At 37.3% G+C, this 25,395-nt stretch overlaps 1 protein-coding gene across 1 annotated transcript in view; it reads left to right on the forward strand.

Annotated features, from left to right (window-relative positions):
* Nucleotides 1-25,395, forward strand: part of SVEP1 (sushi, von Willebrand factor type A, EGF and pentraxin domain containing 1) — a 317,149-nt gene that overhangs the window by 111,376 nt on the left and 180,378 nt on the right. The window contains 2 exon segments of the mRNA XM_021001765.2: nucleotides 23,852-24,010; nucleotides 24,965-25,144. Coding sequence (XP_020857424.1) covers nucleotides 23,852-24,010; nucleotides 24,965-25,144 — 339 coding nt within the window.

Genomic DNA, 25,395 nt, shown 5'->3' on the forward strand with positions numbered 1-25,395 from the left:
TGTTAGAGGGTCAGATTGTCAGGTTTGTACTTGAAAAGATTTAATGCACTGAAGTCTCTCTATTAAGATCATATAAATTCCCAGAATATGAGGTTTTTCAAGCCCTTTTTTGCTATGGTCAATTCTGACTACTTGATATGAGTGGATCTCTATAACCAAGCATACACATAAACCTTTAATTTTCTTGGTTAACTACCCCTCCCCCAAATTTTTAATAGAGATCCTTTAAAATTTGTGCTTTAAAAAATGTGTTATTATACATAGGAAATTAAATATACTTTGGTTTATTTAAACATAAATTTTAAGGTATTATTTTTAATAAGATAATGATGCCTGAAAATTCTTTTAAAAGTCAGAAAATTTGAAACACAGGCTAACTTTTAAATGATCAGGTAGGATTTTTGTTGATATGATTCAACAAAGGAATTACAGAATTATATGTTGAAGGTCCTAAATTCCAGTTATCAATATGGTCAAGTAAATTCTTTTTTACACTAAAACTGGATCAATGAATACTAAACATGCTTTCTATCAGACAAGTATCACATCTACATCTCCTTAAGAGACTTCTTCCTACTTATCTTCCTTCTTCCTATTCAGTCTCCAACTTTAAGATTTATTGGAAGCGGTGATTTCCCAAGTAATCCATCCTTCTCATCCTACCCTTTTGGAAATCAGTGATCAAAGCAATTAAATTTTAGCCTGAACCTTGGGATTTGTTTCTTCTTTTTTTTTTAGCTGCCCCCAAGTTCACAAATGGTTGTAATAACAAGAAAAAATGGACTAATAAGCTGGCATTTACATAGCACTTTCAGATTTGCCAAGCATATATGTGCATGTAGATATCTAATAGATATATACATATATATAATTTTATCTGTACCACAACCCTAAGAGGTAGGTGCTCTTATTATCCTCATTTTACAAAGATGAGGAAACTGAGGGAGATAGACATTAGTGACTTGCCCAGGGCTCCATAGCTAAATAAGTCTGAAACTCTTTTTTGACTAAGTAGAACTGAGAACTGGCCATTTATTCCTCCGGGAAGCAGAGGAAATAAAAGCTGTTTTCTAGGGTACATTAAACTCAAATTGGAAGAACCACTGCTTCCTAGAATAAACTGCAAAATCAAGGAGAGGAAATGGGACTTGTAGAGAATTAATTATTACCAGAGTGAACACCTCTGTTGACTGCCAAGCTCTCACATTAAAATGACACCAAACTTCAGCTATTATGTGAAACCTATTACAAGCCCTGTAGTTGCTAGTTCTCTTTCTGTTGTCCAATTATCATGTATACATGTAATCTATACATATTATATCTACTCTATCATGTGCTCTTCCCCTGCAGAATATAAGCTTCTTAATGCCAAGGACTATTTTTCATTTTGTATTTGTATCCTCAGCATTTAACATATTGCCTTTCACATCATAACAAGTGTTCAATGCATGCTCAACTCTTGGATTGGATTGGTTATTTGCCTAAAATTGGTAAATAAAAACATTTCTGTCTCTTGGTGAGTTGCTAATGAAGAAAAGAAATCCAAATCAACCAAACTGGGAAATGTTTAGGGGATTAGAACGGCTTGAGAATTCTCAAATGAAATCTTGTTTTATGTGGATTTAAAAAAATCTTTGGAAGTAAATGAGAGTGTTTAAGGTGGGGAAAGTGTTTGATAAAATAATACAAAACATTTGTATGTAGAAAATTGATTTTCAAATATGATTTGGGTTTTGTCTCTAAGAGTTACTCTTAGACATCAGTATCATTTTGGACTAGAATTTGGGGCTAGAATCTTTCATATTACCTGCTGAACTCTCAAAATTATCCTTTTAATTCACATTGACTGTGTAGCCCTCATTACCAGGAATTCCCCAAATACAGAGAACTATGTTAATTGGAAGACCCTACCCAACATTTTGATGGCTGTAACATAAATGAATGTGTTATTTCTTCAGTAAAGGTAAAAGTCAGAACATTCCATGTCTCTAAGACACTGCTTTGCAGTTGAAATATTCAGATAAATTGTGGGGGGAGGATAAATTAAACTATCTGAACATTTGCCTAGTTAATCCCAGCTCCACTGAATTGTACCACACAGATTCTTGGTTGAGCGAAGGACCTGGGCCCTAGGGTGTCCAGCTGTCTTCTCTGCTGTCTGGAGTCTCTGAACACAGATCCTGATGAGTAGGGCAGAAAGCCAAGAGGATCACGCTGACTCACTCTATAACCAAATGTTCCTCCTTGAATCCTGAAGGAACAAATCTCTTCTGTACAAAACAGAACCACTATACTGAATGACCTATGAAGGATGCTGAGACCTCGTGTTACACGGGAATCATGATATAAGGAAAGCACTGCTGGATTTGAAATCAAAGAGCCTGGTTTTTGAAATCAAAGAATCCTGACTTTGCATTTATGAACATTGAGCAAATTATATAATTTCTCTGAGTCTCCATTGGTTTATCTGTAAAATTGTTGTGGGGAATAGGTTTGGATGAGATACCTCTAAGGTCTTTTGAATCTTAATCCTATGATCCCATGAGGGGAAAATTATGGAAAGTTTCATGTTTAGTATGATCATAAGTATAAATAATTTGGATAAAAGTGTTATATTTTCTAAAGATTAGGCCAGTGCCTTTTAAAATCTGATTTATTTAATGACATTTTCAGTGGGCATATGTCTTGTTGCATTTTAAGATATGATAGAAGATAGAGGGACTGGACCTATTATCACATTGATTGAGGAAACACTACCAATGCGGGTGTGCAACTTTGGGGCAATTTATAGTCTTAGAGTATCTCCCAGAGGACTGAGAGGTTAAATAATTTACCAAGTCAGCAGACAAGCTAGTATGTACCAAAAGTATAGGATAGCTCCAGGACTGCCTGGTTTTGAGGTTGTCTCTCACCACTATGCTATGGTCCCTTAACTTGGAATACAATTGCAAAAATAGCTATAGCTCTCATTCAACTAAAATACTTTCTTTATAAGACCCTTTTGAGATTAGTAAGGTAGGTATGATTATCCTTATTTTACAGAATCTTGAGGTGAAATCTGGCAAGTTTATAAATGTCCAAAAGTCTAAAAGTCAAAGGTAGAGTAAGAGTCAAAATTGAGATTCAAATTCAGGTCATCTTATTCTAAGACCAATATTCTTCCTACTATACCGCCTAGAAAGAGAAATCTGTCAATCTGTATCATGCCATGGCCAACGTTTGTTATCAAGCATAAAACAGGAAAGAAACCAATCTGTGGTTTCTTAATAGTGAGAAGCAATCATCCTCTCACTTTCCAAGTTATTGATCATCAAAATATCTGAATATATCAGTTATTACTGAAATATATCTTCCTGTGTCTATGTGCATTTGCACATGTGTAGACACATACCCTTAAAAACCTCTTTTCCATCCCCAAGAAAAACCAAGCTGGTCCACAAAACTGATCCAAGACAAGGTAGAACCCAAAAATGTTATTTCTATTAATGTTATGAAAAGAATTACATTTCTGTGTTTTTCAAGGGTGAATTGAGATTCACCTTTCTGTTTGCTACCTTCTGTTTGATGATATCTGCACTTATCATGCCTTAGCTTATCACCCTCAGTTGCTGTCTTTTGTACTAAATTTATGAAGCCCACATAGATCCATTTGCTATAACCTGGACTGGTTTGCTGGTTTTTCCTTTGTAGTCTCCAAGTATGTCATATTACCTAAACTTTGCCCTATGTTACTTAAGATTGGGTGACTTAAGTTTATCCTAAGCTTCTTTCTAAGCAGCTGTTTAGGCTAATGTGTGATATAGTCTGAAAAAGTACTATCTTGGTATCAGAAAACCTCAGGTGAAGTCCCAGCTCTGACATTTATTACCTGTGTGACTCTAGGCAAGTTGCTTAACTTTTCTGAGCCTCCATTTCTTTATCTGTAAAATGGTACTACTAATGCTTACACTATTTACCTCAAAAGGTTTCTGTTAAGAAAGCTGTTTGTAAGCCATTAAACACTGTATAAATATAGTGTACAAATGAATCCTCTGTACCCTAATTTTTCAAAAGATCTGGAATTTCGTTGATGTGGATATTTCCTATACCAGTGTAGATCATAATATATCTACAATCTTTCTTACTATGTGCCAGGATATAGAGATAAAAAACAAATTCATTCCAGCTCTCAAGAAGATTGTATTTCATTGAGGGAATGTTTCATAATGTTTTATAAATCTTTCTTCAGCTTACAACTGTAGATGGTTTCAGGAGTTATTGTGGCCAGAAACGTACATCATTTGGTGACTAGTTCCAAATCATGCTGCCTCAACTCCAGCCATGATTCCCACCTTTTCCTCACAGAAGCTTTTGTGCCATGGGCTCTGATAAATGGTATCTTACTTCATATTTCCCTGAGCTTCCTCTCATTGCTTCTCCTCACGTTAGAATATAAGGCTAGGGACGTGAGGCCAGGGATTATTTGTCTTGCTTGTGATTGTACCCCTAAAATGTTTGATTTATCTCTGTCTGTCTGTCCTCTGATGAAGGGTCTCTCTGAACTTATCCGGGCTGGTCCTCAGACAAAAGACAGACAATCCAACCCTAGGCCAATTCTCAAAAACTTTCCAGGTTGAAAAGAATGCCAGAGCACTAGAATAATGAACAAAAACTTGAGATCATACCCAATCCATAATGAGACATGGAAGTAGAATGTTAGTAGAGGCCATCCCCTGCAATAAATGTATGAACTCTTCTTCCTTTTCTAATCTTCTTAGACCTTCCTTCCTTCTTGTACTCTAGGATCTAGCGGCACTGGCCTTTTTGCTCTTCCTTGTACAAGGTAATACATCTTTGTGGGTTTTCACTGGCTCATCCCCATGCCTGGCATGTCTGTGCCTTCTGGCTTCCCTGGATTCCTTCACATCTCAGTTAAAATCTTACCTTCTGCAAGAAGCTATTCTCAGTCTCTCTTCGTGTTAATGCCTTCCCTTTAAGATTACTTTCACGTTAACCTGCATATATCTTTCTTGTATATAACTGTTTACATGTTGTCTTTTCCATCCAATTATAAGCTCCTTGAGGGCAGGGACTGTTTTTGCCTTTTATCATTTCTCAGCCTGGTACATAATAGGTGCTTAATACATGCATGTTGAAGGGGCAGCTAGGTGGTTCAATGGATATAGCACCGGCCCTGGAGTCAGGAAAACCTGAGTTCAAGTTCAGCCTCAGACACATAACACTTATTAGCTGTGTAACTCTGGGCAAGTCACTTAACCCCAATTTGCTTCATTCATAAATAAATAAATAAATAGATAGATAGATAGATAGATAGATAGATAGATAGATAGATAGATAGATAGATAGATAGATAGATAGATGGATGGATGGATGGATGGATGGATAGATAGATAGATAGATAGATAGATAGATAGATAGATAGATAGATAGATAGATAGACAAACAAATAAATAAATAAATAGATGGATAAATGAATGAATGAATTGAATGAATGAATGAATAAATGAGTGAATGAATGAATGAATGAATGAATGAATGCATGTTGATATGCCCAAAGGGCTATAAAAATGTGCGTACACTTTAACCCAGCAATACCACTTCTAGGGCTGTATCCCAAAGAGATCATAAAACGGAAAAGGACCCACTTGTACAAAAATATTTATAGCAGCTCTTTTTGTGGTGGCAAAGAATTGGAAATCGAGGGGTTGCCCATCAATTGGGGAATGGCTGAACAAGTTGTGCTTTATGAATGTAATGAATATTGTGCTGTAAGAAATGATGAGCAAGCTGACTTCAGAAAAACCTGGAAAGACTTGTATGGATTGATGCTGAGTGAAATGAGCAGAACCAGGAGAACGTTGTACATAGTAACAGCCACATTGTGTGATGACTTTGATAGACTTAGTTCTTCTCAGCAATTCAAGGATCTAAGATATCTCCAAAAGTCTCATAATGGAAAATGCTATCCACATCCAGAGAAAGAACTGTGGAGTTTGAATAAAGATCGAAGCATGGTATTTGCTATTTTTTCTTCTGTTTTATTTTGTTTTCTCTTTCTTGTGGTTCCTCCTATTGGTTCTAATTCTTCTTTACAACGTGACTAATGTGAAAATATGTTTAATAGGAATGTATATGTAGAGCCTGTATCAGATTGCATGCTGTCTTGGGAAGGTAGGAGGGGAGGAAGGGAGAAAATTTAAAACTCAAAAGCTTATGGAAGTGAATGTTGAAAACTAAAAATAAATAAATTAATAACAAATTAAAAAAAACAAACAAACAAATGCGTGTTGACTTGTAGTCATGAAGACTTAGGTACAAATCCTACCCCAGACACTTAGTAGCTGTGACCCTGAGCAAGTCACTTAGCCACAAGGTGCCTGTTTCCTCATCTCCAAAATGAGGGGTTGAACTCAGTGACTTCTTATCTCCCTTCTTACTTCTCTTATCTTTCTCTAGCGTTATGACTGCATGAACCTAAAGATAATATAAAGGAAGCTGAGGAGGGAGAAAGCACTAGTAACTCAGGCGATCAGGTCAGGCCTCATGGAAGAGACCTCACTGCAACTTGAGCCTTTGAGAAAGACAAGGACTTTGAAAAGTGAAAGTAAAAGGAGGAGTACATACCAGGGATAAATAGGTCTTATATTTGGGTTCAAAAAATCAACATTGGGGCAGCTAGGTGGTGCAGTGGATAGAGTCAGGAGGACCTGAGTTCAAATCTGGCCTCAGACACGTAACACTTATTAGCTGTGTGATCCTAGGCAAGTCACTTAACCCCGTTGTCTAGCCAGAAAAAAAAAATCAGCATCAAAATACAACAGAAGAAGAAATGACTAAACAGTGTTCTGTTTGAAAAAACAATTTCAGGATTTTAGTAGACTCTAAGTTCAGTGGTGATTCAACAATGGGATAGGGCTGCCATCAAATCTAATGTGATATAATAGGTTTCATTATAACCTATTATTCAGAAATAAGGAAATTATTGTCTCTCTGTACTATGCCCTGAACAAATCATACTGAGTATCGTATTCAATTCTGAATGCCATCTACTGTATTAGGAAGGATATTAGAAAAATAAGAGAGCATCCAGAGGAAGCAATCAGGATGGCGAAGGAAAGGCCTTGAAGCCATTTCATTTGAAGACTGGGTGAAGGAGGAGCAGCTAGGTAGCACAGTGGGTAGAGCACCGGTCCTGAAGTCAGGAGGACCTGAGTTCAAATCTGGCCTCAGACCGAACACTTGACACTTACTAGCTGTGTGACCCTGGACAAGTCACTTAACCCCAATTGCCTAAAAATTAAAATAAAAAATTAATTAAAAATAAAGATTGGTTGAAGGAACTGGGAATATTTATTCTTGAAAAGAAGATTGAGGCAGGGGAGGGATGGCACATAATAATTGTAATCAAGCATTTTAAAAACCATCATACAGAAGAGGGATTATGTTGCTTGGCTCCTGATGGAAAAATTAGCTTCAATGGGTAGATATTGCAAAAGAAAGAAGGAGAAGGAGAGGAAGGAGAAAGAGAAGAAGAAGAAGAAGAAGAAGAAGAAGGAGGAGGAGGAGGAGGAGGAGGAGGAGGAGGAGGAGGAGGAGGCGGCGGCAGCGGCAGTGGTGGCAAACTTGGGCTTAGTATAAGGAAAACATTTTCCTCACAGCTGTCCAAACCAGGAATCCTTTGAGTTGTAGTGGTTTTTCTCTCTCTATGTCTCTGCCCCTGCACAGCTAAAACAGTCCTGTCCGACAAAATTTTGTTGCTGGGCACCTCTTTGACAGTAGCATTGCCTGAAATTTAAAGAATATTTTACCTGAATTAGCTTATTCACTTATGGAAGGGATATGGAGGAATTGACCTTAACTGGAAACTCGAAGTGTTTCCTCTGTGTCAACTGAAGAAATACTTTGAATGGAGCTTTGCACCAAGGTGATTATATCACTTGTTGAACAATTGTTTAGGCCTAAACTCCTTCGAGAAATATACTTCATGTTGACAGTGCAATTTATTTATGCACATCCAAAGTAGTAACTTCTAGTACAGGACTATTCATTAGAGTCACCATGATTGTCAACCTATTTACTTATGGCATTACTAGAAAGTATCAGTTATTGGAAAAAAAAAGTTAGGAGGGGAAGCAAAATTAGGCTTAGTGTAAGAGAAAAATTGCTAACAGTCATCCGAACTGCCTCCAAACGTGTATATTTTAAATTTGGATCCACTGTGACCATTTCCTCCAGTACATTGGTTTTCACTTCAGTTAGTGCAGCTGACAAAGCCCCAGAAACACTGATCTCATATTTAAGTCCCTAAACAAAGGAGCGAGAAATGCTTGAACTGCTGACCCGCTTCAGTTCCAAGTGAATGAGTTTTCCACCTGGGAAATCCCTAAGGCACGTGCTTGAGTTTTGCCTTCGCACTTGTCTCTAGGGCAGTGAGTGCTGCCAAGCTCATTTTTAATAAGATATCTCTTGACAGAGGATTCAGAAGCACCTTGGAGAACATAGAGGCAGATACAATCCCACTGTGGACAATCCTGAGCCGCAGCCTGGGGCATTCATGTGTTCCAGTGAGGCTCCACACATCAGGGCCACCCATTGGGGTCTCTTAAGGAGCCTGATAATTGAAGAACAGCTAGCATAGTTCCTGGAAGGATTTGCCAAGTACAGCCAAGCCAAACCAAGTTTCCCAGGCCTGCCAAGGCAGATAACATGAAATGGTTTCTTTGACAACCTATGGAATTAATTATCACAAATGCCACTTAATTGTAAACAATTCCTACCCAATTCAAGGCTGATGCCAATATGCCTGTAGCACAAAGAAAGGAATATGACAAACACAACTTAAATCGGGAATTTTATGTGATTTTTTTTTTTACTGAATCCATGAAATCATAAAATGTTTGCCTCACAGTTTTCTGGAAGCATTTATTAACACCCCCCCCCAAATTAAAGTCCAGAGTTCTTGAATCAAATTAAATCTAGAGATAGAATGATATAGTAATTGGAGAGTCAGCCTCAGAGTCAGAAAGATTTGTATTTATGTTCTACAATTCATATATTTTTTATTTTTAAAATTATTTCTTTTTTATACTCTTTTTAAAAATGTCTGAGTTCCAAATCTCTCCCTTCCCCACACATTGAGAAGACATATAACATGATATCAATTATATACCTTCACATAACTGTAAAGCTGAAAAAGACCTCAGAGCCCATCTGTTCCTGCCCCTTCATTTTATAAGTAAGGAAGCTGAGACCCTAGAGGGTAAGCAATTTGCCTAGAGCCATAGTCATAATAACCCTCAGAAGCAGGATTTGGATCTAGATCTTCTGACTGGAGAGCCAGCATACTTTCTACTTTACCATACTTCTTCATGAACTGGTCGCACAACCTGGAACGTGTTCCTTAACCTCTTGGTATCCAGGTAACCATCCAAGACTATAAATTGCAAACCAGTTGCATTGGTTGAGGTGATTTCCTCATGAGGAGTTTTCTACATCAATTAAATCATAGATCTGGACCAAATCTGTGCATACAGAAACTGCTGACCTTGGAGCAGTTAAATGGTGCAGTAGAGAGAATATTGGACTTGGAGTCAGGAAGACCTGATTTTCAATGCTGCCTCTGACACTTCCCAGCTGTGGGACTGTGCACAAGTCACTTAACCTCTGTCTGCTTTAGTTCTCTCCTCTTTTGTTCTTCAGTTGTTTCAGTTGTGTCTGATTCTCCATGACCCCATTTAGGGTGTTCTTGGCAAAGACACTGGAGTGGTTTGCCATTTCCTTCTCCAGCTCGTTTTACAGGTGAGGTAACTGAGGCAAACAGGGTTAAGTGGCTTGCCCAAGGACACTATCCACTGAGCCATCTACTATCATGTAACTGTAGTAATAAAAGCAAAACACATTACATTAGAGCAAATTAGTGGATTACTGTAACCAGTGAGACACTGTATGTTAAACCTTTTGCAACTTTAAGTGATGCATTCACTTATACAGAGATTTAAGTTTTGAAAAACATTTTTCATATGTTATCTCCTTTGATCCTCACAACAATCCTGTGAGAAACATGCTATCATTATCCCCATTTAGAGGAGAAGGGGCAGTTGGGTGAAACAGTGGGTCGGGCCTGGGGCCTGGATTCAGGAAGACCTGAGTTCACATGTGGCCTCAGACATTTACTTTGTGTCCCTGCGCAAACCACTTAACCCTAAATGGGGTCATGAAGAGTTGGACACAACTGAAAAGGACCCAGCAAAAACAGCAGTTATACATATCTTATTAAAGGAAGTAAATTTCAAGTCAACTAAACAGAAATTTATTAAGACCCAACCATGAAGAGTCTAAAAGGGAAAGGCAAAGCGTGAATCAGTCAACTAGCATTTATTATTATCTATTATGTGCCAAGCACTGTGCTAAGGTCAGGGAGTAGTCTTAAGCAAAACAAACTCAACTGTTGGAGGGAGGAACATGAACGGTGAATTAAAAGGAAAATAAGAAAGAGTAAAAACCTGGGATCTAGGCAGAGTATGGAGAAAAGAAGAACTATAGCAGAGTAGAAACATTCTCCAACTGTGGTGGAATGGATAAAAGATTAGCCTTGGAGTCAGGAAGACTGAGCTTCTAATACATACTGTCTATGATCATGGATAAATCACTTAACCTCTTCCATGTTTCACTTTTTAAATTTAAGCCAAAATACTACCAACAAGGATCATTGTTTGCTCTACCTTCATTCCCTGTACCACTCCACCTTTTCTGTTTATTGAACATTTCTTCCCTGTCCTCTGTCTTCATGGGATAGTACAGGGGTAGGGAACTTTGGACTTCAATTAACCCATTAACTATATTTTCTCTACCTTTTCCATTTTGAAGATCATTTTTAGTGATAGTGAAAATGGAAGCCAAATAGGGTAAGTTCAGTTTTCTCTGTCATATGTTACCACCACACCATCTGCTCTGATCAGATATGTTTCTTTTTACTTTTAATTGGAGCTTTTTAAAAATTCTTAGCCTTTTTTCTCAAAACCCAGCTCATTCTAGGTTTTAACCTTCCTAATCCTATAGGTTCTAGCCTCGTTTGTTTATTCCCCCTTCTGCTATTTGTACACATCCTTTTAATATTAGAATAAGTTTTGGTTAAGAGTCCTGAACATTTCTTACTTATCAGATCATAGGCAAACCCTTCAGCTTCTCAGTACCTCAACATCTTGATCTGTAAAATGAGAATAAATAATATTTGCCCTGAGTGGAAGCTGTGACATGATGGTCAATGACATGATGTGTCAATCTTTTGATGTCCATTTTTTCTTTCAATTATATCATCAGGATTTTGTTTTATAAGCCCCCTCCCCCATTCCTCTTTAGCCATCTTCTCTTTCAGTGTCTCTAGCGCCACAGGACCAAACTTTTACTTCTCTTTCCCTAAAATCTGTAGTTCATATCATATCATATGTAACTTTTTTTATTCTACTCTATCAAGCTTGAAAATATATATCCTCTAATTTTACCCCTTCTAGAGTAGCTTGGGAATTGGGAAGGTTGGTCCTCAGTCTCTTCCTATCAAATGACCCTTTTGACTCCTTGGGGATGGGGAGACAGGGGAAGTCTGCACAAGGTTATTGGAGGTCTAGTCATAAGATGTGCTGAGAATAGAAGAGACCACGAACCTTCATCAATGACTTCTTCAGTATCTGGAAATTAGTTTGACGGATTGTTTTCCAATAGACTTTCTCTCCGATGCTTAAAGAAACTTTGCTGCTCAGCACAGGTTGAGCTCCCTTCTTTTCCCCTTCTCCTGACCTTAATATAATGCCTGGATTCCCACTTCCCACACCTCAGGATTCTCAGATATGTATTCTGTTTCCTAGAATGTTACACCACTTGAGGCTAGTCATTTAATGAGTACTTATACCATAACCACATTGATTAGCCATCCCAGAAAGCATCCAGCCCTGTGGTTTTGCTCTTTCCAGTAAGGATGTGGTTACCTGTAAGACTAACCTTGACTCAATTCAAATATACAACAAACAATTAACTGTCTACTAAGTGCAAGGAACCATGCTAACAAGTACTTATTAAGCACTTGCTATGTGCCAGGCACTGGGATGTGTGTTGGGGATACAAAGAAAGGCAAAAAATAGTACCTACCATCCGGGAACTTACATTCTAATGGGGGAGACAACATATACATAATTAGGTCAAATTAAAATCATACAGAGTAGATAGAAAGTAAGTAATCTCAGGGAAAGGCACTAACAATTAGGAAGATTTGAGCCGAGTTTTGAGGAAAACTAAAAAGTGAAGTTTGGGGACCAGGGAAGGACAGTATTCCAGGCATGAAAGAAAACCAGTGCAAAGGCATGGACGTGGGAGATTGAGTGTGACATACAAAAAACATCAAATAGGCCAGTGTCTCTGGATCGTAGAGTGAAGCATAAAAGAAGATTGGAAAGATAGGAATGGGCCAGTTGTGAGGGGTTTTAAATGTCAAACAGAAGAGTTCACATTTGATCTTGGAGGTAAGAAGGGAGCACTGAAAATCACTGAACAAAGAGTTGACATGGTCAGATCATACTTGAGAAAAATGACCATAGCAGCTGAGTGGAGAATGGATTAGAGCAGGAGATACTTGAGAGAGGGTGACCAATCAGAAGGCTGCTTCAGTAGTCCAGGAAGAAGTCCCAAGAGCCTGTACAAGGGTGGTGGCCCTGTAAGTGGAGAAAAAGGGGACATACACAAATCGTATGGTGAAGTTAGAAGTGAAAACCTTTGGCGGAAGATTGGATATGGGAGGTGAGTGAGAGTGAGAAGTTAAGGATGAAATAGAGAAGAGCCTGAGTGACTGAGAGAATAGTGCTACCCTCCACAGTAATAGGGAAGTTAGCAAGAGGGAAGAGGGCAGATCCTCTGTTCTTTCCCCTCTGTGTTCCATTCACTCTTGCTCTCCCACCTTTTATGTAACTAGACCGTTAGCATACAATGAAATTTTAAGTCCTTGTACTTCTTTAAGCCAATGCTAGTGAAAAAAAAATACTTCTTACAAATATTATGCCTACAAGTCATAATTTTTTTCTATATGAATAGTTTTAAAGATTTTTTAATTCTTTGATTCCTCACAGCCTTCTGATATTGACAATTAAAATTTATATAGTGCTTTATGATTTGCAAAGTTCTCTCCTAACAACCAGGCGAAGTAGGTAATGTATCATCATTCTCATTTTACACATAAGGAAATTGAGGCTTAGAGAGATTCAGCGTCTTTTCCATAGTCACACAGCTAGCCAATAAGTGTCAGAGTCAGTTTTCAATTCCTGTCCTTTTTGGAAGAAGGGAACAAGTATTCCCTTCTTCTCCCTCCACCAAGATACTATACTTGCTTCTCTAAACAAATGGAATAAACAGTTTATGCAAAAGCGTGAAAGTGGGAGAGGGAAGAATAAAATCTGAGAGCGGCTAGTCATCCATGGATGATGGAGCTGAAATAGGGCCTGAAAAGTAGGGTGGAGCTGGGTTGTAGATTTTATGCATTGGTAAGAGATTGGACTAGAGTCAGCGCTTCTTAAATTGTGGGTCACAACCTCATATAGTTTAAGAAGTGCTGAAGGGGTCACAAGTGGGAAAAATTTAAGAAGTTCTGGACTAGATGACCTTTAAGGTACCTACCAGTTCTTAAATTATAAGGCTATGAAAAGATTAAGGCAAAAAGAACATTCCAATTTCCTTTAATTCCACCAATCCCCATCACAGTACTGGAAAAGAGCTAGAAAGGAAAAATCAATAAAGCGATTTCTGACATTTAGTCCAGTGTTTTCTTCCTAAAGCAATGCCATCCCTCCCTCCATGGTTTATTCCAACTGGGGGGGCCTCCCTTATCTATAGATTTTGGCTGAGGGATAGGGTAGAGAACATTATTAGGGAGAAAAATATTTGTGGTGTTTCTCAGTGTTTTCTGAAAAGGAATCACTTCATGAAAGGGGATTGCTGTTTTCCAGACTTAAGACAAAAAACTTTAAAAAAAAAAACTTGTAAAAATCAATAGGCCATCCAAGGAAACATCGTGTGCCAGTTATTTGCATAATTAAGTAGAATGAGATGTTCTTATGCAAGTTTGTAATCCAAAATTGTCTGGAAAAACTGGACTTTATGGACACAGTTGTCAATACCTCATCTTATATATGACTGAATCTGAGAGATTTTTAACAAATGCAGGGTTTTGTTTTTTTTTTTCAAAAAAAAACCAAACTTGTGTTTAAAAAAGAGCTCTTTTGATTTGATTCCATGATAACGCCACTAAGTCAGCAGTGACCCAGACTGAAAAGTTACAACTTTCCATGTTTCCTTTCTTTTTAAAGAATATCTAAATTGGGAAGAAAAGTATTAAGAAATAATGAAGACATAAGCAGCTGAAATATTTGTTTAAGGAGTGCCAAGAAAGTAATGTTGTGAACTTTTGAGTTATTAAGTTATTTCTGGAATTGTCAGGCTTTTGCAAATATATAGTGTTATTGGACAGGAGTTAGATAATTGTGGTTTTCTGCTGGCATCTCTCTCCAGAGGCATGATATTATTTTGTTTCTTATTCATCTATTTTTTCTCTCACTACTAAAAAAATAAAGGTAGTCTAGATATGTAAAAGGTAGCCTTTATGTATCTCTAAAAATGTTTTAGAGATATATAAAAGATAGTCATTGACCCCTCCTCCTATGTCCTCTAATATTTTAAAAATGTATTGTAAGGATTTTCAAGGCTGTCATTGGGGCAGTAGAGAGGGAAAGCTGGGTCTGTAGTTATAGCAATCCTAGGAACTCCCTGTAACAGTGCAAAGTGACAGATGCCTTGACATTTATAATCTTGCAAGAGCTGTCACTGAGAGATCAGTTGCCTTCCAAAGGGTCACAGAGGCATTATGCACGGGACTAAAACCCACTTTTTCCTTGCTTCTGGGCAATCTCTCTGCTCACTGGGACTTGCTGCCTCTCTTAAAGCCCATCTCTAAGGGATGCAAATTGTCACTTGATGCTGCACCTCCTGTTTCAAATTTATACCACCCTACTTGAAATGAAGTAAAATTTGCTGTTCCTTCTATGACCTTAATTCAGTTAGCTGTTTTATGAACTTATTCACACCAATGTGTGCATAAGTAATAAAACTTTATTTGTTACTCTTCTTGGATGTGTGCATTTTAAAAAGATGGAAAAAAATTAACAGTACAATCTCAGGCCTAGTGGAGGATGTCTAGGGGTACATTGATTTTTGGAATGTCCCTCATCACCTCAATAATGGTCTATTCCAAGGGGTGGGAAGCCTGCGGCCTCAAGGCCATACGTGACCTTCTAGGTCCTCAAGTGTGGCCCTTTGACTGAATCCAAACTTCATAGGACAAATCTGCAAATCTGATTTGTTCTGTGAAGTTTTGATCCAAAGTTTCCTCACCCCTTGTCTATTCCATGTATGACCTGCCATTCAGATTCCTGATTGTGAGTTACTGGTCTGATTGATAATGTAGCATGGTAGAAATAATGTTGGGTTTAGAGGCTGATGACTTAAGTTTGAATTCGGACTCTGCTGCTTATTATTTCTGTGACCTTAGGTGAAGTCACAGAGTTCTCATGAACATCTTTATCTAGTGAAATGCTTCCCTAGGCTCAATTTAGATACTCTTTCCTCTGAAGCCTTCCATAATTTCCTCCCTAACTAAAAGTAATCTTCCTTACCTCACTTTTCATTCCATCTATTTGACCTTTGCTATATACTTACATATTTTAGTCTACTATATTTTTCTGGTTACTTTTCTTGTCTCTTTTTGATCAAATTTTTAATTTTTTAGGGACAAGAATATTGTCTAATAGCATTTTTACATAGCAGATGCTGAGATCTTTTTCTTTCCCTGCCTTATCCACCCAAAGAAAGCCTTGGAGGAATAATGTTCACAAAGGCATGTATGCCTGAGAGAGGCTGATTACTTTTGGAGATAGGAAGAAAAAAGAAGATAGAAAAAGGAAGAGTCAAAGATATAACGGGGCAGTGGTACCCAGGCAAAAGACACATGGGGTTTTGTTGCATTAGAAAGATGGTATTAAGTGACTAGAGAATTCTAAAGATCGTCCTTGCCTTACCTGAAAAAATAGTAGGCAGAGAAGCGCCGTGAGAAATGGTTAAAAAAAAAAGTTATGGCAAAAGGAAAAAAGAAACATTTTCCCCACCTTCCTCTTATCTCCTACCTTGAATGAAAAGAGGACAACGGGTTAAGACAAGTTTTAGGGGTAGAGGAAAAAGTAGTAAGGAGAAATAGGGGAAGAACTACCAGAGAAATAGTTGTATTTGGAACTTGTGTAACTAAAGCTTATATCTTTGGAATTAAGGGTTCCTCCTTCCAAGTCCCTCCCTAAATCTGTAAGTTGCAAAGAAGATGGTAGACCTGCTTTGGTAGAAGAGGTCCCTCACCTAAAACTTCCTACACCAGTGAAATCACAGGTCTAGACTCTATCCTTGTTCTGTCCCTAACACTCAGCATAGTCCTTTACTACATGTTTCTTGAACTGAGTTGAATTTGCACAAAAAGAAAAGACCCTCATTTTTCACCTACAATTTTTAAAAGAAATGATTACTCAATATTTTGGAAGAAGGATACCTTTTGTGTTATGCAAAAAGCCAAATGATTGTTCCTTCATGTTGCTTGAAACATGGCAAAAGGGCTGGGTTATGTCAACTGAAGAAAATCTGATGTTGGCACAACTTGAGAACTTTAGGAATCATACTTCCAGTAACAGTAGCTGATGCCAGCCAAGATGTGTTCTTAACAAAAAGTGTTTTGTGTGTTTTTTTTTAACATGGAGGAAAGTTAGGAAATAATACTTGGTGCTTATCCAAGGAGGAAATATCCACATAAAAAAAAAAAACAACCAGAGCCTATAGTAATTTAACAAGACTTGTGAAACTTTTTGTTCAAACCACAACCTTTTTGAGCTTTGCTTAGTCGTGGAGCAGGAAAAAATGATTTGTTAGCTGTCCAGGATTCTGCTCACACTTCTTGTTAGAATTGTACGATGTTTTTCAGGTGTACTCTTCACCTGTTTTCCATCATTGTCATTATCAATTTCACAAACAACAGCCCTGACAACAACATCCCACAATTTTCCAAACCCCTTATTACTCTAAAGATTTGTGGGGCAGCAATACCCTGAAATTACTGGTTCATCCTAGAGGAGCTGTTTTAAAATGAGGAAGTCGGTAGGCAGGTTCTGCCCATGCACTCTTCAAACAGTCAAGATTTCTATTTCTGTTCATTAGCTGGCTCTTATGTTCAAGGCTATCCAGAATAAAAAGATGAGTAAGATTGTTCTTTGAATCCTCAGTGCCCAGCACAGTGACTAATAGCTACTGAATAATTGTTGGTGATTGATTTAAGATGAGATTGTTGCTCTCGAGGTCCTTACCATCTGAGGGGAGATAAAAAAATGTACACAAATGATCAGGGAGAATAGGAGCATAAATCTAGACCTGGAAAAGGCTGTAGCTGTCATCAGTGCAACCCCCTTAGTTAACAAATGAGTAAACTGAGGCCCAGTGTAATGCAAAATAGAACATGATAATGCTGAGGAGACGTACAGAGTATAGGAGATTGGAGGAGGAAGAGATTACTTTTAGCCGGGAAGACTCAGAGAAGAGTCCATAGAGAGAATAGTTGGGCCTTGAAGAGAAGCATTTCAATAGGTAGATATGGAGGATTAATGGGGAGAGGTGGAGGGAGTGAAAGAAAAATGTAACCTTTGTTTACTATCTTATACTCTGAGATCTAACACATGAGCTAAAGATGCATTAAAAAAAATCACTTAAAAATTTTTTCAGGGAGAAACTCTGAAAATAAAGATGGGATAATCAAATGTGTTTCTCTACCAGCCAGACGCTCTTTTTTGTTAGCTGTGCGCTGTCATGCTATTGAAGTTTTTCTGAGGCGTTATTAGCATTGCCTTCACTAGATTCAAATTTTAAACAAAGAAATTGGGGAAATAACAATTACAGATTGAAAGTAAAACTTTTTGACTACAGCATTTTGCATCCTGCCTGGTAATTGAAAAAATAACAATAATAAGCCAAACTTAGTGACAATGGGGCCAGGATCTACTTTCTCTTTAATACTTACTTGAAAGAAAGTGTTAAAAAAAATCATGAAATTCACAAAGAAATGGAAATCTACTAATTTGTGACTTTTTAACAAAATTCAGTTAAGGACAATGTTTTGGAGAAAATAACTTGAGAATTATAATTGGTACATCAAACCCCCAACAGAGTATAACTCCAGAATTGATGGATAAGATCAGATTAATGTCACCCACTGAAATGGAAGGTAATAAAAATCAACATAAAATGGAGGAGATTAGTCACCTTCCAGATATTTTCCTTTTGCTGCAATAACCTGTTTTACATGATTTACAATTGAGTTTATAAGCATTGACATGCATTCTTTAAACTTTTATTGATGCATTTTGTTTTTAAACAGCAAACATTTACTGATTAGTCCCACTTTGTGAGACATCTCTTATAATACATGAAAACAATTAAGTAAATCTAAGGATTCAGTGATCTCATCTAAAAGTACATAGAACATTTTATAATTATAGCATATCCTCACCTCTCTATTAAAAAAAATTAACTGAAATCTGTTTTTTCCACCTCCCACTCCTTACTCCACTGGAAAAGAAAAGAAAATTTCTTATGACAAATATTAATAGTCAAGCAAAAGATATTCTCTTGATGGCTGTATGCAAATATATATATACACACATACATATCCATATATACATAATTCTGTATATGTTTGATATATATGTATGTATGTTTCATTCTGTACCCTAAGTCTAACACCTTTCTGTTAGGGATAGCATGTTTCATCATTACTCTATAGTAGTGAAAAGTCATTATATTGATCATAATTATTTTAGCTTTCAAAATTGTTTACTTTTCAGAATCATTATTATAGAAATTATTCTCCTGTTGTGCTTATTTCATTCTTCATCAGTTTATAAAAGTCTTTAAAATTGTTCATTTTTATATTAGTGTTGTGTAAATTGCTGTTCTGTGTACTTTTCTCTTCCTCATTTCTTTTATTTTAGGCAATTGGGGTTAAGTGACTTGCCCAGGGTCACACAGCTAGTAAGTGTCAAGTATTTGGTCTGAGGCCAGATTTGAATTCTGGTCCTCCTGACTTCAGGGCCGGTGCTGTATCTACTGTGCTACCTACCTTCCCCACTCTTCCTCATTTCTTACAATACAATAATACTCCATCACATTCCTATACCACAACTTATTCAGCCATTCTTCAATTGATGGACATTCCCTTAATTTCCAGTTCTTTTGCCATCACACAAAAAAAGAACCATATAAATATTTTTGTATGTAAAGGACTTTTTCTTCTCGCTTTGATCTCTTTCGGGTGTAGGTCTAAGCAGTGGAACAGCTGGGTTGGAGGACGCAGCTGGGTCAAAAGATATATACTGTTTAGTAACTTTTTGAGTATAATTCCAGATTACTTTATGTAATGGTTGTACCCATTTACAAGTCTACCGGCATGTGCTTGTTTTCACCTAGCCTCTCCAACATTTATCATTTTTCTTATTTTTGCCATTTGGAAGGGTAGGAGATGGAATCTCAGAATTGCTTTAATTTGCATTTCCCTAATTAGTAGTGATTTGGAGCGTTTTTTCATATTGCTATAAATAGTCTGGGTTTCTTCCTTTGAGAACTATCTGTTCATCTCTTTAGATGATTTATCTATTAGGAAGTGGCTGTTTTTCTTATAAAATTGAATCAGTTCTTTATATTGAAGCAATTGAGTGGCGCAGTGGTTAAAGTGCTGTTCCTGGAGTTAGGAAAACCTAAGTTGAAATCCAGCCTCATCCATTTACTAGCTGTGTGACCTTGGGTAAGTCACTTAATCTTTGTTTGCTTCAGTTTCCTCATCTAAAACATGAGGATAATAGCGGCACTTACCATTCAGGTTTGTTGTGATAATTAAAAGATAATATGTGTAAAAGATGTGCTGGGTACATAGTAGGCATATAAATGATTATGATCATATCTTAGAAATAAGATCTATCAGAAAAAAACTTGCTACAAAGACTTAATTCTTTAATTCTCCTTCATAAAAATCACACTTGCCACGTTAGAGCTTTATCCTTTGATAAATAGTCTATTTTTCTAATTCTTGCCTTCATTAAAGCCTATAGGTTTTCAATGGAATTTAAATCAAGTGAGTTCCTAGGCTGTCAAATCATTTTTGCCTCCATTTTATGGATATATTTTTCAGCTTCTTATGAAATGTGGCCTAGTACAATGTCATGTTATAATATTTCATTTCCATTTGGGAATTTCTGCAATTGTGGAGCAATTTTGCTTCTTGGCATATCAATACGCTAATAGGAATGTGCATTTCTTCAGTGGTGAAAAAGTTTCTAAACCCACTTGAAATAAAAATCCTCAAAACATTTTTTGGTGGATATTTTAAAGTCTAATGAAGATGCTCAGAACTTAAAGTCTTACCTGTGCTTTTTCTGACAAGAAGTAGAGTGTTGGAGAAAAAAATTTGGTTCCATCAATAAACACGACCTTTTTTCAATCTTCAGAACTCCAGCCCTTGTATTTTCTTATGTATAACAATTTTTTTTTCTTTATAGCAAAGGTTGCAGCCATTTTAATAATTGGTCCTGTTGCTGTTCTTCTGACTTTAAGAAGCCTATGCCACACTGTAGAGAAAGCATCAACAACCCTTCTAGCTGCCAGGTGCCTTTAAAGGTCTTTGCTTATGTTTCTAGGATGAGTTTTTACAACAATAGTTTGTCAGTGCTTGCTGCTTTTTCATTTTCAGCTGCACTTTCTTTATATTTTGGTATAACTGGTGCTTTTTCATCATAGACTGGAATGGTCTTTAAAACACTTTCCCACACCAACAGCCACTGCAATATCTCTATCAGTCAATGAAGTGAGCCCTCTACGAACTACACCTTTGTACCATTTCTTGGCATATTATCCATTCTTAAAAACCATAGAATTAAACATACATATAAGAGAAAATTAAAACACATCATTATGACCCAGATGTCAGAGAACTAAAGAAGGTCAAGGGCAGTTAGTTGTAGACTAGCACCAGTAAAAGCACACATGGCAATTGTTATCATAAAATGAAACCACATCAAAATTATTACTCACCCCAAGTAACCTCACACCACTATAGGTTTAGACCAGGTTGTGAGAGATTTTAAAGAGAAGAACTTATATTTGATCCTAGAGGCAATAATAATTTGGAATTTATTAACTACATAAGTGACATGATCAGACTTACACTGTATGAAAATGTTCTTAGCCACTATGTTGAGCCAAAATCATGTCATGGGATTGGAGAAGGGACTGATTTTATGCAGAGAGATCAGTTAGGAGGCAACTGCAGTAATACAGGCAGGAGGTCATGAAGATTATGAAGGCTGTGTAAGTAGGGAGAAGGGAAAGAATTCAAGAGATATTGGGGCAGAAATGACAAGACTAGAATGACTAGATGTGTGAAGTGAAGGAGGATGAAGAGGTAAAGATAATACCAAGAGTATGAACCTGAGTGACTGTGAAGGGATGATGGTATACTCAACAGAAATAGGGAAATTGGAAAGAGGAGTATGTTTGAGAGGAAGATAATGAATTCAATCAATGTTAAGTTTGAGATGCCTATGAATCATCTAGCATTTGGAGATCAGATAATCATAGATTTAGAGTTGGAAGGGATCTCTGAAGCCATCTAATCTAACCCCCTCATTTTAGAATTGAGGAAAGTGAGACAGAATGAGTTTAATGAGATCAAGGTCACATAGATAGCATGTGTCAGTGGTAGAATTTGACCCCAGATCTTTTGATGCCAGACATGTGCTAGTACAGCTTAGGAGAGAGAATAGTTCTGGTACCTATATTTGGGAGGTTATCTGATAGATGTGATAATTAAGCCCGTGGGAGTTGAGATCCTGGAGTGATTGTAGAGAGAGAATTGATGCACCAGGGCACAGCTTTGAGAAACACCCATGGTTGAGTTATTATATGAATAATGACAAGCAAAAGAGAATAAGAAGGATCAGGCAGAGAAATAGGAGGACAACCAAGAGGGAGAGCTGTGTCATGAAAAGTCAGAGAGGAAAAGATATCTAGGAGGAGAAAATGGTAATCATCATCAAATGGTTCAGAGCTTGAAATAGATGATGATTGAAAAAGGGCCATCAGACTGACAACTAAGATGTCATTGGTAATTTTGGAGAGAGTTGTTTCTGTTAAGTGATGAAATCAGAAACCAGATTGCAAAGGATTGACGAGTGAGAGGAGGTGAAGTGAAGGCAATGAGTGTAGAAAGCTTTTCTTTTTTTCTTTTCTTTTTTAAAGAAATTTGGGTGTGAAAAAGAGGAGACAGACAGATGGATAGAAGGAGGGGGGCAAGGAGAGACACAGAGACAGAGATTGATTTAATTTTAGGTATCATCTCTCTATATCCTAATTGGGATTTTTTGGTTTCATTTTGTTTTGGCTTTTTTTTTTGTTTGTTTGTTTAAGTATAAGGAAAACTCAAAAATGATTGTAGGCAGAAGAAGCCAGTAGATAGAGACTGAAGATCAGGAGTGAGGGATGAATGGAAATGGGGGAAATGATCAAAAAAAGGTTGGAGGAAATGAGATTGATGAATTGCCATTGATGAGAAGAGCTACCTCATTCTTCATTAGAGATTAGAGTAAAGGTGGAGATGGAATTAATTAATTGCTATGGTAATCAGGACACACTCAACCAGTTCTCTTTAGACTAAATAGAATCCGAGTTCCTTTAACCTTTCTTCCTGGAACCAATTTCCATCCCTTTGATTACTTCTGTTTCTCTGCAATGGGCCCTCATTTGAAGGCATGGACTGGTTTTAGCCTTATTTTGCCAGTGTTTAACACATTGCATGTCACATAGAAGGTGCTTTAAAAAGTGAAGTGTTATGATGACACATAAGTAGTCTATCACATTCCTCCAGATGCAGTTTAACCAGGGCAGAGTGCATTGAGATTATCACTTTATTACTGGAAGCTGTGCTTCTCAGGGCAGTGTAAGACTGCATTAGTTTCTTTGGTTCTTATCACCTAGTTGAGTCATATGGAGCTTGGTGTCCTCTAAAATACCTAGATTTTTTTTTTCAGACAAACTGCTGTCTAAGCCATACCTCTCCATCTTACACTTTATGAAGTTGATTTTTTAAGATCCAAAGTGGAAGACTTAATATTTATCCCTAATGTGAGGGGCAGCTAGGTGACACAGTGGAGAGAGAACTGGGCTTGGAATCAGGAAGACTCATCTTCATGAGTTCAAATCTGGCTTCAGATACTTACTAGCTGTATGACCCTGGACAAGTCATTTAATCCTGTTTGCCTCAGTTCCTCATGTATAAAATGATCTGGAGAAGAAAGTGGCAAATCACTCCAATATCTTTGCCAAGAAAACCCCAAATGGAGTCATGAAGAGTTGGACACCACTGAAAACAACTGAACAACAACAAAGCTGTTATGTGGATAAAATGAGATAATATATGTAAAGTGCTTTACAAACCTTAAGGTGGTTTACAAATATTAGCTATAATTGTTAATTGTATCCCAACATCTAACACAGTTCCCTGTGCATAGTAGGAGCTTTAAGAAATGTTTGTGAATCATTTTCTTGCTTGGGTTGTATTCTTTTTTCATTGTCAGGGTCTGCTTTTAGCATTATTTTCTTTTCAGTTCTGTTTTAACAACTTGCTAAGCCTCAAATGAAATACTAGACACCACTGTGAAAGACATGTTCTTTGCTTCTTATCTCCCAGCTTGCCCATCGGGGACATATAAGCCTGAAGGCTCACCAGGAGGAATCACCACTTGTGTCCCATGTCCAGATGAAAACCACACATCCCCACCTGGAAGTACTTCCCCAGAGGACTGTGTCTGCAAGGAAGGATATCAGGCAGCAGGCCACACATGTGAAGGTTAGTTCCCTACACTAAAATAAAAAGTTAAAAAATATAGCAATTTTGCTTTTCTCACGGAGGAAAAAATCCAATTTTTTTTGAGTCATGACTTATACTTACTCATGCATAATTCTCTTTGATTTCTGGATAGGGAGTATTGGGGAGTAAAGGGATCTGGGAGTCTATAGGGCTTTCTTCACCAGAGATAGAATTATCAGTGTAGCCTGGGACAAATATGAAATGATAATAAGGGGGAAAGGTCATAATGCCAGTACCCATAAGAGCTCATACTCAGCTGTCACCACATTAGTGCTATTCAAAATTTGGTTCATTAATTCTCTCATCCTCCGGATTAGAATTTCAGTTGAGGTTCAAATCATCATAATTATTTACATTGATTTTTTTACTAAGCACTTTGCTTATAGCAGCCCTGTGAGTTAGGTAATTATGATTATCTCCCCCATTTTAAAAAAGGAGAAAACTGACAGCAAGTTTAAGTGGCTTTCCTAAAGCTACACCATTAGCAAATGTCAGAGATGGAACTCAGAGCAGGGTTTCCTATTTCCAAATCCGGTGTTATGCCTTACTGAGCACCTGTGGACAAGACACTGTACAAGACAGGTTTGTGCCAATTCACTGTTCTGGCCCATGGGATCCAACTGAGGCATGATTACTGTTAATTGAATCTTCTTTGGTAGACTTGTCTATTAAGATACAGCCTACAGAAGACTGGGTTTAGAGTCAGAAGATTTGTGGTCAAATACTTGTTCTATCCCTTAATAGCTGTGTGACCTGAAACAAGCCACTTTGCCTTAGTGTATTCCTCTGTAATATGGAAGAAAAGAAATCTAGTGTCTGTGTGAATTCCGATCAACAGGCCATATTCATTCTGTACTTGGTATGGAACATTGCTGTAGTGAAATGCTAAGTTTAACCTTTTAAAAAATTGTTTTTGTTCAACTTAACCATTAGTGGTCCACTGCCCTACCCTGAAACCTCCTGAAAACGGCTACTTTATTCAGAACATCTGCAACAACCATTTTAATGCAGCCTGTGGAATCCGTTGTTATACTGGATTTGAATTAGTGGGAAGCAGCATTCGCCTCTGTCAACCCACTGGTTTGTGGTCTGGTTCAGAAAGTTTCTGCCGAGGTATGAAAATCACCAAGTAAACTTTCTTATTGATCGTTGCTTGCTCTCATTGATTTAAAGACTGTTGATCATTAAAACACCATGCAATTCTATTGATTCCTTAGACTACTGGTTGATTTTTTTTTTAAACACTGCTGTCTAGCCATACCTCTCTATCTTACACTTATGAGGTTGAGTTTTTTATCTCAACTGGAAGACTTAATAATTATCCCTAATGTAATGTCACAGTAGGAGGGAGGATAGGAAGTTTT

The sequence above is a fragment of the Phascolarctos cinereus genome, unplaced genomic scaffold (genome assembly GCF_003287225.1).
Source record: "Phascolarctos cinereus isolate Bilbo 61053 unplaced genomic scaffold, phaCin_HiC Scaffold_4;HRSCAF=312, whole genome shotgun sequence".
NCBI classification, from domain to species: Eukaryota; Metazoa; Chordata; class Mammalia; order Diprotodontia; family Phascolarctidae; genus Phascolarctos; species Phascolarctos cinereus.